The sequence below is a fragment of the Neodiprion lecontei genome, chromosome 3, assembly GCF_021901455.1.
Source record: "Neodiprion lecontei isolate iyNeoLeco1 chromosome 3, iyNeoLeco1.1, whole genome shotgun sequence".
NCBI classification, from domain to species: domain Eukaryota; kingdom Metazoa; phylum Arthropoda; class Insecta; order Hymenoptera; family Diprionidae; genus Neodiprion; species Neodiprion lecontei.
The window spans coordinates 34,471,417-34,490,854 of record NC_060262.1 but is presented as its reverse complement, the minus strand read 5'-3'; the positions used below and the strand labels follow the sequence as shown (position 1 = coordinate 34,490,854).

At 39.3% G+C, this 19,438-nt stretch overlaps 2 protein-coding genes across 4 annotated transcripts; one reads left to right on the top strand and one right to left on the bottom strand.

The window, feature by feature from the left end:
• Window positions 1–2,166: 2,166 nt before the first annotated feature.
• On the top strand, window positions 2,167–9,248 carry LOC107226129. Of its 2 annotated transcripts, none has more exons than XM_015666831.2 (2): window positions 2,167–2,471; window positions 3,472–9,248. In XM_015666831.2, the coding sequence occupies exons 1-2, from the start codon at window positions 2,319–2,321 to the stop codon at window positions 6,778–6,780; spliced, it is 3,462 nt and encodes a 1,153-aa protein (XP_015522317.1). In that variant the 5' UTR covers window positions 2,167–2,318; the 3' UTR covers window positions 6,781–9,248. The 2 variants fall into 2 exon arrangements, with proteins under 2 accessions (XP_015522317.1, XP_046591831.1); XM_046735875.1 differs by lacking the exon at window positions 2,167–2,471 and adding an exon at window positions 2,878–2,940.
• LOC107226112 (aquaporin AQPAn.G) lies at window positions 8,356–18,416 on the bottom strand. Of its 2 annotated transcripts, none has more exons than XM_015666807.2 (5): window positions 18,192–18,416; window positions 11,513–11,773; window positions 10,779–11,069; window positions 10,430–10,636; window positions 8,356–9,938 (listed from the first exon to the last, which is right to left on the bottom strand). In XM_015666807.2, exons 2-5 carry the CDS (start codon window positions 11,771–11,773, stop codon window positions 9,900–9,902), a joined length of 798 nt encoding a protein of 265 aa, XP_015522293.1. In that variant the 5' UTR covers window positions 18,192–18,416; the 3' UTR covers window positions 8,356–9,899. The 2 variants fall into 2 exon arrangements, with proteins under 2 accessions (XP_015522293.1, XP_015522294.1); XM_015666808.2 differs by having other exon boundaries at window positions 8,356–9,803; window positions 18,192–18,414.
• Between the last annotated feature and the right edge of the window lie 1,022 nt (window positions 18,417–19,438).

Below are 19,438 nucleotides of genomic sequence, written 5' to 3'. Positions count from 1 at the left end.
AAGGAAATTCGGGTACTTCTAGTACCCGGCTGTGAGGTCTGCAATAACAACCAGATGCTTAATTTTTTTTTCGCTTCGTCAAACGATAGCTACATGCCTGTGAAGTGAAATGTTCTTCGGTTTTTGTTGCAGGATTAAACGGAAGACTCAAATGGTGCACAGCGTCAATTGGGGATAATCGTGGGTAGGTTGGGAGAGGGTGTATTTTTGGGAGGAAATGATTTTCATTTTTTTTTTGTGACTCGATAAGAAATAAATAAATTCACATTCCAAATCCGCATTGATTCGTTGTATAGGTTCTTCACCAGAAAATTACAAAAAACAACAAATTTAACGGACAAAAGGGAATCCCCCCCCCCCCCCCCCCCCGTAAGATGTCGATTTGCTAAAAAAGCATCTACAAGTCAGTTTGATATTCAAAGTTTTGGCATCCCAAGACACGCATTTTTATAGAAATTTATTTCGGATTTATTGTAAATTTTTTTCCTATTTCATATTATTATAAATAATATATATTTTATTATTATTAAAAAAGTTATTTACGTGAGAAAATGCTAACATATTTTCAACTTGCAGTAAAAAGTCCAGATAAAGTGTGTATCACAGATCGAAGCAGAATGTTTTCACTTATGAAAGATGTCTTGCTAACTTTTATTCCAGCAACAGCTATCATTACTTCGGGATGGTAATGATTTTCGGAATCAATAGCATGGTATTGTCAAGAAATTAACTTACATATCTTACGATTAGTATTCAAATCTGCGAATATCGATAGGTACTTGCTTGGCTAGTCTTCACTAATGACTGCAGTCATTCCATGTGAAGACATTACGCGAATGAGGCAAAGATTTTTGAGTATTTTAATTTTGGCATTTGGAATTACAGGTCTGAACCGCAAGTGATGTAGCACCCATGCCTTTGCTTCAATATTTCGATTTGCGCAAATGATATTTGAGGAAAATGGTTTTCAGTTGTTGTCGAAATTTTTTAGCAAGGCAGTTTTATCACAGAATTTTACTATAAGCCTATTGCTACAACCAGTTGAGCTTACACACTATCTATAAAATATCGCCTCTCACAGGCAATTGCAATTACAAAGTAAAAGTAGTTATTGCATTACTTGCACTGCTTCGTTCGTCGAAAACCTTTGAAAATGGGAATATTATTTTACTATTCCCTAATTTCGAGATGTGTCATATACGTACCTATAGATAATATTGTACCATAAAAATGGAACCTCGCCTACACTGAAAAATAAGTAGCTATGTTAATCTAATAATGACGTTTTTTTTCTCAATTCACGGATATGTGAAACACTATTTTTGAACAAGCTTAATCGTGTGTGAAAATGTTAGTTTTAAGGAATCATCAATGATAGGTATATAATTGCCGACGTCCTTTTATTATACGGTTGTTGAGTTTTTTCGACATTACTTTAATAATATTATAATAGCTTTGAGTTAATGGAATTGAAATTCTGAACACTTTCGAATCAGAAAATATGACGCGTAGTTCATTATCGTGTGCCTACTAGCGTATTTCATGTGTGATGAAATTGATTCGGAAATTTTAGAAATCGTCGTGTTAATTGATTAATATATCAATTGAAGTTGTAATTATATTTATTTACTTATCTGGGTAACTAAAATAAAAAATCTGTGAATTCCTAACGACAAAATAAAATTCGATTAGCGAAGTGTGTAACGATTAACGGAAAAATAATCTGCAACTTCGACCGCGATATGTGAACAAAAACTTTTGTGCGTCTAAATTGAACGAAGCGCAAATTCTTCCGAGTAAATTTCCATCGTGCTTAGAATAAGTTAACCGACATGGACTTGCTCTATTTTATTATTATATCATTTTTTAACTGTCTCTGACTATAAGTTCTCACACCAACCTGGATTTTATTCTAATACAAGGGCGAATTATTCTATTATTATTTTTGTACTGTAGTAGATTATTAGTTTGATCGATTGAAAAGCTCTAGCGGTGTTCCGGTGAACTGCGGCGAGCCGCAGCGATTAGTAGATAGCAAGTCGCCCGCCCGGCAGTTACCGACCGAGCAGGGGAACGAATCGATACGCGGTGAGCGGCGCTAGTGCGTAAAGTCCTCGCAGTCGCGACTCCCAGGACGCCACGCGAAGGGAAATAGGCGCCCGAGTCTCCGCCATACTCCATAGCGGTATATCGTATCTCGCTCGTGACGACTACGCGACGCTTACCGACGCTCGGCGTCGTTTTTATTGATGATTTTCTGTAAATAACGTTCGAAAATAGTGTAATTACAACCGGGCACGCAGTTTCGGGAGTGGAAAATGGAGAACAGACCGGCACCGCTTAGATCTAGGCGGGTATGTCGATTCTGCCTGACAGAGTCCGAGCCACTTAGCTTCATCTACGAAAAGGACCACAGCAAGCCGTTCCAGGTGCCGCTTACCCTGCAAATCATGTCGTGCGTCGCTATCGAGGTAACTATTTTTCCCACTCAGATTATTTACTCGGTTCCCAACGAACGTACATCCGTCTTGGCGATTTGGCCTTACTCAAATATTGCTCATCATACAATTCATCGGAAAATAGCATTCAGTCAATAGCGTTGACTTGCATGGGTAACGTAGGAATTCACATTGCTATGTGAGCAGGGGCATTGAACGGTATTATAGGTATACTCTGTCTCCGCTAACTTCGGATCGCGGCGAGCTATAGTCGTATAGTCGTATTTTGGCGGGAACATCCACCCTCGACTGCAAGTACGGATCTCTTTCGAGCACGCTCACCCGTTATACTCTTTATCAGCAGCTGTATCGTATTATGCTTCGACGGAAAATTATTTTCTTTGTCTACATAATCTTTGAACCTATATTATAGGGTCTTACACTCTTTTGGTATATGTCAGTACCGTTAAATGTTACAATTATCCTTCTGCTTTCAAATATTGTGAGATTTCCTAAATCGAGAAAAAATCAAATAAATTTTAAGAAATTTAAACAATTTCTACAGCCGTTTCTACTGTAAACCTGAAGTACCATTATTTGATACGTACATTCATTCTAAGTTATGTTCGATTACTTCATATTTAAATCATTTTATGTGGTTTCATGCCTCATTCTTGCATCAGATTTTTCAAACAAAAAATTTTTACTTATTCCCTTTAGTGTTCTTGAAACAGTAACTGGTGAGAAAAAAAAAACAATCGCAGTGAGCTGACGATAAGTATATTATTAATGGCAATCAAGGTTTCAGCTTGGATTAATTTTTGTGTTCTACTGTTGGTATATTTTGTATTTTATTACAGCTATGCCTGTATGATTTTGACTTAGATTTAAAAGTGACTTCGGTACAAATTGTAGTAAAGACCGATGTTGTTGATGGAATTAACTTCAAGCAAATAAGACTCAATGTATCTGATAACATGAATTGTGGAAATGATATATTAATACACACTACAGACTTGTATATTATTTTAAGGTGTACGCTGCGGATGGGATGCCTCAGATGATATGCAGTGTTTGTCGCTGGAATCTTGATCGTTCTTACAAATTCAAAATCCAGTGTAAGAAGGCTGATGAGGCGTTGAGAGCTTATCCTGTGTCAGGAGTATTGCCTCGACCATTTCCGGCTTTACCAAGTTACCCGCCGGACGTTGGTAACAATAAAACACCTGATCAACGATCGCAGAATGACCAGTCGAAGAAACCTAGATTGGAGGAAGGTGAGAGGGAAAGACGAGAACGGGAAAGGGATTGGCAGTCCGATAAGCAATCTGATAACATGGACCATCACGACATGTACGATGAGCAGGATGGAGGTAGCGATGGAGGAAATGAGAGTCCGAACGAGAAAGATGGTAGGAAACTAGAACCGGGAGAGATAAGAGTTCACGCTTGCGATCAGTGCGACAGAACATTCCCTCTGAGACAAGCTCTTCAGCTTCATATTCAGAGAGCTCACAGAGACCGGAACTACAAGTGTACCGAATGCGACAAGCTCTTCTTTACAAAATACGATCTGTCCAAGCATGCGACCACTCATTCGGAAGTAAAACCGTTCACATGTCAGATCTGTCATAAACAGTTTGCCAGAATCAGTCTACTGCAACGTCACGAAAAGATCCACAGAGACGAGCTGAGATATGGCTGCCAGCATTGCGACCGAGAATTTTTCAACACCGACGATCTTGAAAAACACGAGGCAACGGTACACAAATCTGTAAAGCCTTACCAGTGTAACATTTGTAACAAGAGATTCACTTACAAACAAGGTCTGGAGCGTCACGAACTACTGCATAGCGATGACAAGAACTTTATTTGCGAGTACTGCAAGGAGGCGTTCAGGTCCAGCACCAAATTGGCTAAACATCTGACAACTCATGCTGGACATAGGCCTTTCCTGTGCAAATTGTGCCCGAGATCCTTCCTACTCTCTCATCATCTGACGAGACACATGAGAACTCATTCCGTTGAGAAACCTCACGCATGCGAGGAGTGCGGCAAAGCCTTCAAACGCAAAGAAAGCTTGGAAGTGCATCAGCTGACACACGCCAAACGTGGCATGGGGCTGACATGTGAAATATGCCAGGAATCGTGTAGAAATAGAGCCGATTACGTTACCCATATCAAACAGCACATCGAGGCAGGTGAAAAGATGGGTCCTGATGGATTAAGGCCAGAAATTCGTAAAGAGAAAATTGATTCCGAGTCTGAGGAGGAAGAGGAAGAGGAGGAGGATACTGACGGTGATGATGATTACGAACCACCTGCATCTGTCACGAAAAAGATTCCAAAGCATGAGCCGCCAGAGAGTGACGAAGAGATGGAAAAGTCAGATAGGAAAGAACAAGTTGTTTACGTGAGGAACAAGGATGGAAATTTAGTGAAGAAGACAATTAAGACATTGATGCCCATTCACAGAAGGGAAATCCAGGATGTTAAGGGTAGATCCACTCCCAGTGGTTCACAGTCTGCTAAAATTGTATCAACTAAATCAGAAGTGAGATCTGTCAGCTCGGACAGTGAATCAACTCCGAAGCTTCGTACCCAGCATCGAATGGATGACACCGAGGCTGAGGTACAAAAGATAGTCGCATCTGTTTTCAAAGAACACAAGATACCCTTCAAACATCAAAACATTCCACAGGAACAGTCCAAAGATTCACCAACGACTGCTAACCTCGGTCAATCTCGCTCTCAGCATGGGACACCGGCTTCAGCGTCCAATCAGTTGTCAACGAGTAACGTAGCTGGTCCAACTTCAAAGGAAGAAGTCTCAAAAACAGATGCCTTGTCCGCTACTCCAAAATCTGTCAATACCGTTAAAGTTATAAAGCGAATAGTTGTCAGAAAAGGTGGCGCCGAAGGAGCTCAGGCTCTTGCATCAAGTATCAAAGAAAGCGAAACTCCGACGAGCACACCAGGAAGCGCAACTAAAGTTACAAAGAGAGTCATCGTGCGAAGAATTATCAGACAAGGGGATACTACACGCGAAGTAATTATGAATCCGGACGGAACAATTCTTGACCCAGCAGAGCTTGCAAAATTGCCGACAAGAAATGTTGTTAAGCGAGTGGTTGTGAAGAAACCGAAGGACAAACTTGACATTCAAGGACACACTTTGCTACAGGTTGCAGAAGACCTCCAACAATCTGTGACGTTGAAAACCAGCAGTTTGGAATCTAAATTGACAGATTCGAAATTTGAATTGAAAACTTCTCAATTGGCAACAAGCACTTCTCAAGGTGACGTGAAGCCGTCGAGTACCCAACTAAAATCATCCGATGGTAAAACAGTGCTAAAAGGACCAGATATGCCAGTAACATCGACAGACGAAAATGAAGAGAATCCAGAAAGTACGAAAGTGAAATTGGAGAAACTCGAGAAACGTGTGGAACAGCAAAGATTGAAAATTGAAGAGTTGCAAGCACGTAAAAATCAAGAAGTAGAGTCCGTTGAAGACATGCTGCCCGAAAGACAAGACGAATCTGAAGAGGAACAGCAACTGCCTCTAAAACGAGTCTTCGTTAAAAGAAAGCAAAGCGTTTTTGATGAAGAGAAGGAGTATGACAGTGATGAAAAAGATATTGTCACTATAAAAAAAGAAAAACTATCACAAGACAGTGTCTCAACATTAGAAATGCCAAAGAGAGATTATAAGAAACCAATCGTAACGAGCACTTCCAAAGTCTACGGTAACAAAAAGATTATTCTGGTGAAAACAGAGGAATCGCAACATGTTGACGACAATTCGATGAGCCGTGAATTAAGCAGCATTCTTGACTCTTCAGAGAATGTGATGAAAATGCAAGATAATGTCTTGGGTAATTTCAGTCAAATATCCGCACTCGAAGAAAATATAGAATTAAAATTGGAGGGCGACAAGTCGATGGAAGAGGATCCTACCGATACCCAAGAAGCGGCGAAAACAGTTGAAGATAAAACTCGAGAGTCATTGTTAGAAGATCTACAAGCTGGCGATAAGAGTGAAGATGAAATAATGCACACTCAAGACGAAACTGGGGATATGGTAGAAATCCAAATCAGTGAAAGTACCGTAGGTAACGAAGAGACTCAGCCAGATTCTTCACTGTCTCTGGATGGTCAGGAAGGTACCGAACCAGCAGAGGTCTTTGTTGGTTCAGATTCTGGATTGCATCATCCAAAAACAGAAGTTCCGGAGCTAGAGGAGTCTGTAATCGAGTTAGCAGATGAAACGATCAATTTGCACGATTCAAATGAAACACAGGATAGCATTGAGGATAAGTTATCACAACTCGATAGTTAAGAAAATATTGACGTCTAAAGATTTTGGATTAAGGTTTGAATTAAGATTATTATTCTAGGATGACAGAAGCCTCTGCAAAATATACATTTATTTAGATATATATATATATATATATACATACATATATATATATAAAGCATTGGGAGGGCTGAAGAACAAACATCAAGTCTTGGTTAATTTCAGTACAATGTTGTAACAGACATTGCCTAGACAAAATTTTTTGAGACAAATACATGATATTTTAAATAATATAATACATTATCACAGTAACAAGACAAATATGCTTCGTGTTGTCAGATTTTTAATATTTAAATACCAGGTAATTGATTGTCTGTAAGTTACAGAAGGATAAAAGAAACCGTAATGACGTTTATACCTGAATTTCAGCACATTTTTGTCAATTGCACGCCGACGATACCATCATTTATCAATGTTCGAATTATTTCAAGCGTGGTAGGTAATATGCATATAAAGTGGGGAAAACAATTGCCACCTTTTTAAGATTATTTACAGAAATGATATGAGGCTGAACTTATTAACGTTGGCGTAGCGTAATATTGATGGATAAAATTAGTATTTTTCAATTTTGTAGTGACTGTAGTAGCTAAGTTAGAAGATTTGAATTGTAGCTTTTTCCCTGTAAAATGACGAAATAACTGGTTTTCCGAAACGTGAATAGTTACAATAACGTTACTAAATTCGGCCTTATGAAGTGACGAACACTTGGGTGTGTTCTTTCTCGTTCTAGATATAATAATGAGCTGTACTAATTTTAGAATTTCTCATCTAACAGCCAATCAAGGTTCATTTTAAAACAGAGTATTTAATCTCAATGTATTACAATAATAAAACATGTAAGACTCAAATTTCAGTCAATACACACCAGATTACAATAATCAAAAACGTGTACATACTTGTATTGGGATTTACGAATGTAATTCCATGAGTCACACCGTACTTGAATTACAAATTCAAAAAAGTAGTACAGCGTTTTGACTTGACACTGACACAGGATTGACAACGATCGTCTCTTTTACCCACTTTATGTCCATATTAAAATATCATACTTGGACGAGGATCACGAGTTATCTCTATCTTACTTTCGTATTATTGTAAATCTATAAAGCCATTTAGATTTAAGAACGCATGTATTTCTGCGAATGCAGTTGCTTTGCTGTACTGTCATAAATACAAGGAACTGTGTACATGCGAAATTAATCGATCTACCGTCACTCGTTATTTACGTCTTTCTGTCTTAGAACGTCTTCCTCACCGCATGTCTCGACATATCGATTAGAATTTGTACAAAAGCTACAATTCCGTTTCAGATGCACATTATATCAGTTGAAGTTGAATAATTTGAAAATTCTACCAGTCAAGAATAATTGGCATATCAGTGCAATATTCGATGAAAACCCAAGAACTGCAATGTAACTCCAACCTGTGATCAAGAAACTTTCATATTTGCCGAAAATGAGTATAGACGTGCGCTGTGCTTTCCTAAAACTAAGTTGACAGCGCAAGGAAGTGGAAGAGGTAGGTGGGTTTTTTTTTTTTTTTTTAAAACTGTTCGTATTATGTATAAAATATGTTTTATTACAGAACACAGTAATGACATAGATACAGGCTTATACGAGTAAAATTTACATGATTAAATTACGTAACATCAATGTTCTATGATTTAGATTAATATTACGTTATTGTTAGAATGACGTATGAATAGAAGAATACTCGTGATCGTTAAATCATAAATTAAATGCACAAATGATATGAGAGTATGCGATGGTACGGGTTGAGTTTCGTACCGGATGATAACGTAGTCCTCTACTCCACTTTTCCGAGTTCAAATAAGCTAGGCAGTTTCCGCGCTCTGATATCTTTTGACTTATCTGACTGGACTGTTTGCGCAATGATTGCGCTAAGATTATCCTATTCAGTCAACAACCGAGTATTTATTCTCAAATAATGAACTTCACCTAAGTTACAATTTCTTTCGCTGTTTTTTCTTTTTTTTTTAACCTAACAATGTTTCCGGCTGTAACGTGAAATGATAAAATAATCTCATTTCGACACGTGAGAATAACGGAATTGGATCAAGCAAAATATTTTCATTGGAAAATTTGCAATCGACCTCGTAGTATAAAAGTAATGATAAAAAATCTTCGAGTTTGTATATCTGTAAATATTTCAAAATTTTATTGGCACCAGGACTTCAAACCTTAAGTTTGCGGTGAAAGGTACACCTAAGATTCTAAAAAGATCGACAGTCGCGAAATCGTATCCCTGTAACGTTTAATCAAGTCAAAAGTAACAGCTGTACAGGCGGAAGGATTTAATACTACAACGATAAACTGGACGTTCATCCTGCAACGGATGACAGTCTGAGTGATAAAAAAACAATTCGGTCGTATCATGAGTTATCTCGTATTCGTGAATCTTCTATCAATGACTTAAAATTATAGAGGAAATTTTCTGAAAAAACTTTCAATTCAACACATTTTGTCGTCTACCGCGATCTTTGTCAATAATAGTGTTTATTAATAATTCTCACTCTTCAGTATTCTTTTTCTTTCCAAAACAAATGCGAAAACAAAAGAAACCCCGAAACGTTCAATAGCTTTTTAGTAAATTTCAGAAAATTAACTTCACCGAGGATTCAGAGGTTTTTGGTTATCAGTTTTAAAAGAATATTCTAACGATGAATGATTATTACTAAATTAAAAACTGCAAGTGGAGTAATCTTTGGATTTTTATCATAATGAAATTTTCGACGTGTTTAAATTTACACTAGTATTACGTAGGTAACATGACTTGGAAGCCGAAGAGACACGAATGAGAAAATGGACGAACAGAAGATGAGAAGCGACGGTTCAACGTATTGCGTAATTGTGTGCAGGGTATGTTGGTTATGTGGAATTGGCGGTTTGTATTGCGCAACATGCTGGTTAATTTCGGCGTTACAAAGACCGGTTTTAAGCCCCGGATCAAGCAGGAGTCGCACCCTTCTTGTTGAGTCGCTGCAGCTGCAAAATAAGTTGCGTATTCACAAATCGTTTCTTTATTCTTACTGTATGCATTGAAATTCTTTTTTCTTTTTAGTTTTCATTTTTCAGCATCATTCAAAGTTCGTCCCTCCCGCTGTCTATGTACTCGAATCGCTGTAGAAAAAACACAAGCGGCCGTTACACACGGCACTTGTTCTATTTTTCCTTACTATTCTACCATTTTCATGCTTTACTCTATAAACTATAAAACTAATCCGGTAAAACGGACAGTCAAAAAGAATTTAGAATCTCCGATTTTTCGCAAAGTAATTTCGTATAGCGCGTACAAACAATCATAGATTGAAAAGTATTCTGAACGTTACTGCGATGAAATTTACGACTACAAATCTGCATGACTTCACAGCAATATTTACAGCATAATTTCGAAAACTGTGCAAAGAATAAAAGTTGACGCGCTTCTGTTTTCTGCGTTTTAAAAGCGGTAGCGTTTTGTAAAATCTTCGTCATATACTCCATAAAAAAAAAATCACGTATACGTAAATTTGTATCCGGGTTTAAAAAATTTCGGTGTCGAGATCTCAGTTCCGAAAAAGCGACTCGTTCGCCACGCGGTAATCGTGGATCTACATTTTCGTTTCGAATACCTCTTTCTCCTCGGTGACGGCGAATTCGTACTGTCTTCGTGGTTCCGGTTGTTCGGCCGGTCCCAACGCGTGTTCGTAGATCAAAGCTCCAGCGATTCCTCCAAGAAGTGGTCCCACCCAGTACAGCCATTGGTTGTCCAACTTTCCCATGATTACCGCACTGCCAAGAGCTCTAGCCGGGTTCATCCCAGACCCGGTTCTTGGAATCTGAAATCAACGACGGAACGCGAAGGATCAGCGGTTGTTTCTTAACTGTCCGGTAGTCGATCCGCGAAATCGAAGGGCCGGATATCAGTCGCTTGGAAGTGCGTAGGCGTTCGGAAATCCGGCAGTCTAGCTTACTACTCACCCCAACGAAGTGACCGACGGTAACGGCGAAGCCGATGATGATCGGCGCGATACCCTTGCTGTCGGGCTTGGCTCCGTCGCAAGCACCGCAGACCACCAGGACCAGGACCAAACCAAGGAAGAACTCTACCCCGAGAGCTTGTTCGACCCTCACGGGGAGCCCATGTCCCACCGTTCCCAAGAACTCCTGCATTTCCGCGCTTTCCGTTGACAACGCCCTGACGATCGCCGATCCAGCTATTGCACCGGTGATCTGCGCTATCACGTAGAGGATCGCCCGGATTACGGGAACCTTGGTGAGTAGGAAAAAAAAATTCATTAGATTTAAACTCGATACAAGGTACTTGCAGAGGATGGTAAGGTGCCTCGAATAACCGGCTGTACTTTACCAAATGAATCTTATTACGGTGATTGAAATCAGAGCATATGTACAACGTAGGTATAAGGTAATACGATTTCCAATTGCAAAGTTTAATTTTTTATCATTCAAAGAACGTACAGAAGAGAACCCCTGGGTTGACACACATGCTCGTATATAGACGTGTACGGTTATACCGATATGGGAAAGGCCTAGTTCTTTTTATTTATTTATTTTTATACATCTCTCTTGCAAAATCCGAAGACTATAAAGAACGCGTGGACCGGTTCCCTTTGACCATTCGCGGAGAGCTCGTAATTCTAATCTCGAGGTCACGGTACGCGATCAAAAGATCTCTCGCGTAGAGTTTAACGTACCTTGCCTACGACGGCGAGACCGACGGTGACCGCTGGATTTACGTGCCCTCCGGAAATGTGCCCGATAGCCTGGATCACGACGGCGACTGTCAGGCCGAAGGCAAGACTGATCGCGACGACGTTGTTTTTGTTGGCCACGGCACCACAGCCGAAAAAGTTCAACAGCAGCGTGCCCAAGAACTCGGCGAACAAAGCTCTGTAAAGCCCAGCCTTACGATCCGAAAGTTCCTTCACTCCCAAAATGGCTTTTATTCCTCCCATCTGAGAACAGAATTCATTATTAGATAAAGAGAGTCGTTCTTGGAAACTGGATACGTCCGATTCCTAACCGCGTTATTGCCAAGTTGGAGAGCAAACACTCCAAACATCTTTCAAGTAGTTATGTGTGAAGGGTTGAAATACGTATTCGTTTTTCGAGGGTATGCTCAAGAGCGTGACTTACAGCTCCGTTATTCTTGGAGCTTCTGCGGTTAGCATTATTTATAACGTGTGATGTTTGATAGTGACACTGACGAGTCGAGCCCCTGTAATCTCACACGGTCCCCGGTAATATATAAGCGCAACATATATTCGTCGTACAATCATGCCACTTTGTCGTATTACAATTTAGTTGGCAAGTGGAGGGAGCAACTTGGTTCGAAAAAATACTCACCCTTTTCAAGTGGCGATTCTAAGGCACGCAACCTAGTGCGTGATTATTTTTTACACCGAATAGACGTGGCTTTTATTATACTTGAGGTGTGAAAAATTTTGTGTTTGCTGCAACGATACACGTGGGGGAATGTGAATTGGTTATTTGCACGGTATTTTTCAGGACCAAGTCCTTATTTACGGACACAATATTGATAAGGATAAAGCTAACGGTATAATTAGAACTCATAAACACCGCGGTTAGCCAATATTGAGAATGAAATCATTGGTATTTATAATAACAGCTGGTCGGGTTTAGTCAGAAATATTGACAATAGATGTGCAGAAAAGTGACGCTTGAAATGCGCTCCGCAAATAACATTCTTTCAATCACAAAATTCAAACCTGTTACAATTTTGTTTGGCGACGGAACATATTTTCGTTACATCGATTCGCCGAATCCAATGAATTGTTCATTCGTGCGATGAATAATGTTCTTTTATCATGAATCAGGAATTGGTCATTTTTTACGGTTAAATTTTCAAACAATTAACAGTAATTACATTTATACCATACCCTACGTTCATAATTTTAAAATCAGATAGTCGCGTATTTTAGCATCACCTCGCGGAGCTTGAAGCATCCAACTTTCTTACAGGTCTACTACTAGAATGTACATCACGTACACAATTTCCTTGCATATTTCCATGTCCCAATTTGCATTTGACAAAAAAGACGCGTGTGATATGAATCGAGATTGAAGCTAGGATCGGCAATGATTGTTAGTACAATCGTACCTACCCTACGCATTGCTTAGCAATTAGAATGATGATAAAATGCGATAGTGAAGTCGTACAGTTTTACAACCAGAATTGTGTAAAAAGAGTGACTTTTTCTACTCTGGAAAACCCGTCGCGATTGAATTATTTTAATCGACCATACAGTAAACTAATTTCTCTGTTCAAACTATAATTGAAAACGAAGCGTCGCCCTCGGTATAAATTGGGGCTGCGGTTACTTGGACGATCCTTGTGTAGAAGTTACGCGACGAATGCGTTCCGCTTAACAAGTTACGCGAATAAAAAAAAGTTTGCATAAATTGTATACATTGTGTCGTATTACACATGCAGATAATCATATCCCGAAGGCTGTGTTCTCGACCTGTTTAGCTGCAGACGCGTCAGATCATTGAATCACTCTGAAATCATTCCGTCACCCACATTCGTTTGTTCCATAACCAGCGATGTTCCTCCCAGCGATGCGGGCAATGGGACTGAACTAATTCATGTAAACAATTGTAGGCGAATGCGTAACTCATTGGCGGACGCGTTCTCAAGCCTTGTTACTACTACGCCCACGAATCGCAATTAACGTGGTCGGTTTATTTCTAATCCAAAGATTAGGATATCCTCAATAAAAATCGCGCTCGTGAAACGTTTGGGTTATTCTCGACTTGATTATTATTAAATATCGATAATGTATATTGCCGCTTTTTCATAATCTTCGATGACTCAGCCGGCTGCGCAGCTGGATTTTCACCCGAGTACGTATTTACCAGTGATTACGGGTATGCGCTAAAACTTCAATAAATGTTGTTTTTATCATCACAGTTACCGCGTGCGAAGTGGATAATGAGCAATAAATAATCGCACGAAATGTTGCACTGTAAGCCATTCTTCGTCACCGATTATCCCCAATCGAAGGTCGTATCTATAGTTTACGATAGAATCGACGTGGCAAGTTCCGAGCATCAACAGTAATTGAATAATTGAAGGCAAAAATAGTTCAACGCACGGTAGAAAAGATTGAGATAACTTTTGTGCGAGTCTTAAAACGTATGCCAGATGAATATGAATGATGTCATCCTCGATATTACTCTCGGCTCAGCTTAAATATAATTCCATGCTCATCCTTTTCGTCGTTCACTATTTAAGGTACGCGGTAAATGTGCCTGCAGTTGCACGAAACAAATTACATTTTGTGCATTAACCGTCTTAACTAAATGACGGAATGATTCCGCAGGATTTCCAAATATTTTTCTACGAAATCATGAAATTCTACACCAAGTTCGAGTGACAATCTGTGAGGTCGGAATGAGTTGCCAGAAATTTTGTTGTTCTAACGTAATATGTATTTTTGTAAAACATTGACCGGTAGAAAAATAGCGGACACCAATGAGTCGACTCAAATTGTTTACCAAAAAAACATGTGAGAATTCGAAAACATGATCATTGCTCGGTTGTTTGTACAAATCTTTTCAACGAGTGACCTGTTGCTTTTTCTAAAAAAATAACCGCCGTATCTTCTTTGTTCCGGAAGTCAAGACCCGGCGATTGCATCGGAAAGTTACCTCAGCGATCTGAACGTGGATGTGGCAGAAAAATTCGAGTCGACGTGTCTCTGATGAAATTTGAAATCATGTAAACGATTGCGGTACTCGTAATTTACATATCACACTCTATAAAACAAAAGACCTTGATAAAAAAATTTGCAACGATCTTCGGAACGTAGCCCAGTTTCTGCTACATTGGCCAATCAGTATAACGTTCTACACATGCACGATTTAATATGTATAAAACACAATGCAGAACGTACGAGACGGCCACGTCGCAGGGTACACAGAGGGCATGGAATTTCGGAGCGTGATTGCACCAATTTAAACCAGTGCCGTTAAGTTGACCCTGCAGAGTAATCACGTAGGAGAGAGATTCAACAACGAATTCTTTCTTAATTTTTTTTTTTTTTTTTCCTTTTGTTTTCTTTTCCTTTTTCTTCTCGTCTCGTTTTTTATCTCGCGTGAATCGAGGCCCCCATATACCATTATCTTCAATCCTATCCGGGCAGTTATTCACCTCAGATCCTTTTCGGCTGCCCACCTCTGCCCTGCGGCGTTGAATGGATATAAAGCACACTGTGCCTAGGTGCATATACCCGTTTCTCTTTCTCTCTCTCTCTCTTTCTCTCTCCCTCTCCATCTCTCTTTCTCTATCTCTCGATCAAGGTGAGTATGTACCGCATTGCGGAGTTAGACCATTCCTGCTAACCGTACGTCCCAATAAGTCTTTCACGATCATCACGACGGCGAACGATCACTTTTTATATCGTACATCATTTTTCTATCGGAAAAAACTGATGCGGTGTAATTTGAACTTGCCTATGTTACTCCCGAACTTGTAAGGTGGACATTCGTGTAAGTTTCGTGGAAATCGGAACACTGGTGCTTGAGTTTATCGGTAACAAACGTACAAACAAAATAATCCGCAGACATGGCAGGATTTGTTTTTTTTTTAGCTATTAGCTTTAATCGCTATTTTTAAAGCTCGCCGTAACGAGGATCGTGTTTCGTGTGGCTGAATCTATTCGCCTCAGATTGGATATCGGCTGTTGGAAAAAAGCTGTTACTTTGGTGTAGAATTACGATTTTTTTTTTAATCGTATTTTCGAATTAGAAACCGAACCCGATTTCTGTGATCGAACCGTTTGTCGGATGTTTATATACTAAAATCACAATCCTTGCCCTACTTTGGGATTTCAAAGTGCGACTGTATCTCACGATCAGTTTATCCAAAATCGATAAATCGAGCGTCGTTCTATTACCCTGACGTCAGTCGTCACATGTGCGATAAAGTGTACCTACTTCACTTGTCGGATTTTTCACGTAACGGAGGTGAAAATCAGTTGAATAATTTCTTCGGCAAGATATTATTCTAGCAGCAGGTCTATATATAGGTACGTGTAATACGAATTGGCAAGGACAATACAGCCTGTGAAAAGCATCATTAAACACCGTGTATATAAAATGGACAAACACCGGGTTCGCTAACGACGAACAAATGTTTCTGTGGCTTGTTTAACAACGCTAATGGGATTAGATTCGGTTTCGTATATTACACGTCCGCCAATTCTCGTCCCATGTATTCAGATACGGTAGAAATAATGCTAGAAGCGACCTTTCGTTCGGCCCACGACTGTTATTATTTTACGAGTTTTTAAACGACGCGGTGCGACCGCGCGTGCCCGAAACTTACTAGTTCCTATATTATATTTAGATGAAAGAGAAAAGAATAAAAATAAGTTTCTACCATTCGGAGAAGAGCGAACGTGAACGATGAGAATAACGTTACGTTAATTATTGTTCTTGTGTCAAACGGTTCGTGGAGTGCAATTAAAAAACGAAAATAAGGTGAAAAAAAAAAACAACAACAACAAAAATAGCCAAATGTTTGGCCGTAGATCATCGGGATTTCCATAAATAAAGATGGACTGTTTTCTGTAGTTAGATGGACGATATTTCAACGGACGATAATAAAACAGCCCGCGGGTTTTCACCCTTGGTTGAAAAACAAAAGCACCGCCTTTATTGTGCTCGATTACCTGACAAACATAGAATGTTAGATAAAGATTCTTAACTCTCTGACACACGCTGCGGTGCAATGCTGTTTGTAGCCTATATATAATATACGTATACTTGGCGATGTTGGTTGAACTGTTGAGTGTTTTTCGAGTCAAAGACCTCGGTCCAAGCGGATTACCAAAGCCACCAACAGCGAAAGGTTGTTATAGAGACATGTATATTGTATATGTCTGGATACAACGAACATGGAATGTGAATAATTTTTCTATTCATCTAATTATTCGTCAGCGGTTCGGTAAATTATTTATACGGCGTCACTTAATGGATAATAAACTATCGGATAATCCCTGGATTTCAAACGTTTTCTGCCACTGTACAAAGTCTATCTTAAACTATACCAGCAGTATCGACAACTTAATTGGGCTATTATGAAATCAGGGGGATCGACAAAGCTGTATCGATAAAAGGAAACACTGCGTTGTACGAAAGAGGAGGAAAGAGTACGAGAGCAGATATATATACAGCCCCATTTTTTTTTTTTTTTTTTTTTTCACCCGTGATAAGGAAGACGCTTGACACATGTCAGCGTTATATATTTGTCAGTTTAATATAACGTTCAAAGTTTGTTTTTTTTCACCAAACAGGAACATATAAATTTATAAAATGTTTGATTCGCGAACGTATTAGTTAACTGACACGCCTCTTACCTAATGAGTCGGTTTTTTTTTTTTATTTTAAGCAAATTATTATTCACCGCGGTTGAGATAGAACAATAATTATATACGAGTGCCATACGCTGCATGACCTTCCTGGAGACCGGTAGCGAAACCGCGATAGCGATATTCCTGTAAATAAGTAATTGTACGCAGGGCGTAGCTACGACGGTTTCATGGCAACATAAAATAATCCCCGGTGCTGTAATTGGCTCACGAACATTAAGTTTAAGTACAAAATTGTATGAAAATTTTTACTTTATGGGTTTTTCGAGATACACCGATACCCTCGAAGTGGAAATGTAATTCTATATAAGTAAAATGTGTGATTAGGAACAGATTACAGCAAGATTATACGAGTAAGATTTTTTCTCATTATATTATTTTCCAAACGAATACGACGCATTTCTGCCGATCACAATCTGAATTCGGTTTTAAGAAACTTGAAACATTCGCTGGCTCATGACTGATCATTTTGAAATAGCATTTGCATAGATACACCTGGAGGCAAAGGCGTAACGATAATCGAGTCTAAGGACCAAACCTTGGCACGGAACGAAGTTATTATTAATTTTTTACAGCAATCTTATAAAACGTGGAAAAATCACCGTGAAGGTCAAAAAGTTGCACCATATTTCTGCATTTATATAAACAGTCAGAGTAGTTGAGGCAGGGAAAATCACATTCTAGGGTAACAAGTAGATATTCCGAATAAAAAAACGTATCGAATAGAAGAGAATAAAATGAATATATTTTGTTTTGCATAAGTTTAGAACGTGGGTGGTTAAAATATCTTTGTCACAATGCAAACGAACTCTCGATTAAGGTAACCGCGTTCAATTATATTAACATCCTCTTCATTCAATTTATTACGGCCACTTGAATGGTATTCAAAATTTGAATATCACATCTGAATTTTCGTCGTTGCTACTACAGCTCTAAAATAATACAGCGCAGTAGAGTAAATGATCGAAAAACTTACCCTGACGAAAAATGTGTGATCTGCGTTAAGGGCGAACCGTAGTTGCAAATAAAATTTGAAAAATGTTAAATCACTGATGCAGTCTGTTCTGCTCGAATTGTCTTCCCCGCGCGAAGTTCGAAGTTCTTTCTTGGTAACTTTTTCTCACCGGTTTGCGGTTCGCGGAGCGGTCGCACAACTCCGGGGATCTCGAGTCTCAACTGCGTACTGTGTACCCCGGCATAACGTCATATACATACCTATATAGTGCCGGAGCCACCGCTTCCTCGCCGGCTTTACCCGGCGCTGCCTCCCGAAGACGTCGTAGGGTAGGGATATCACTTGTTGGAACTGCCACCTCCTCCCTCGTCGCCTAGAAGAGGCCGTCAGGTGCTTACGATTAGCGAGCTTTGTTAGCGATTCGGTTTTGGTAAAGGGAAAACGTCGAAAGGAAAATGAGTGAGAAAATTATCGACGATTTATCGGATTTTCCATTTTGAGCAACTCACTTTTGCCCAATCTCATTGCTGCGTGTTTCGTTTGGATAGAATACTTGATTATTATTATACCCTAACGAATTGAGTTTTGCAATGGTGTAATATAATTGTAATACGATATCGTCATCTTTTCTATTATACCTCGGGAAGGGCTACGTCACTTTTCTAAAACGGAGTTGTGATCGCGATTATTATAATTTTTCGCTCAACGTTGAGCCTCCGCAGCTTTCGAGTCTATACCTGTCGAAACCCACGATCAAATTGCCAAGAAATTTCAGTTGAATAAAGCTGTCTCCGCCTTGATACATAGAATTTTTACCATTCGACTCTGTCCGTGTATTCAAATTTTTCAATTATTTCCCAACTTTGGATACTACCCAAAAAATAATTTTTTCCTTTTCTTGAAAGAAAATCTACGTGTCTCAAATGTTTCTTAGTTTCATCTATTTGCACGTATTCATTTCCTACCCTTAAAATATTGAGAAATTCAACTTTATCATCAAACAAGTATCACCCAGATGCCTCAATATTTATATTGAATATCTCTGCATATAAATTTGTGAGATAATATTTGAGATTTGCCAGGAGCGTAAGGCTATGATAGAAACGACTCGTGTGTAAGCTAGAATAAACAACATACCGGTTTTTTACCGTCGAATCTTTCTAATTCATACGAAAATGTCATCGCTTCATGCACTTGAATGTATGCTAGTTCCACGGAACGTGAAGCCGAATGCCGAAAAGCAACAGGTTGCATCACCGAAGTTCCCG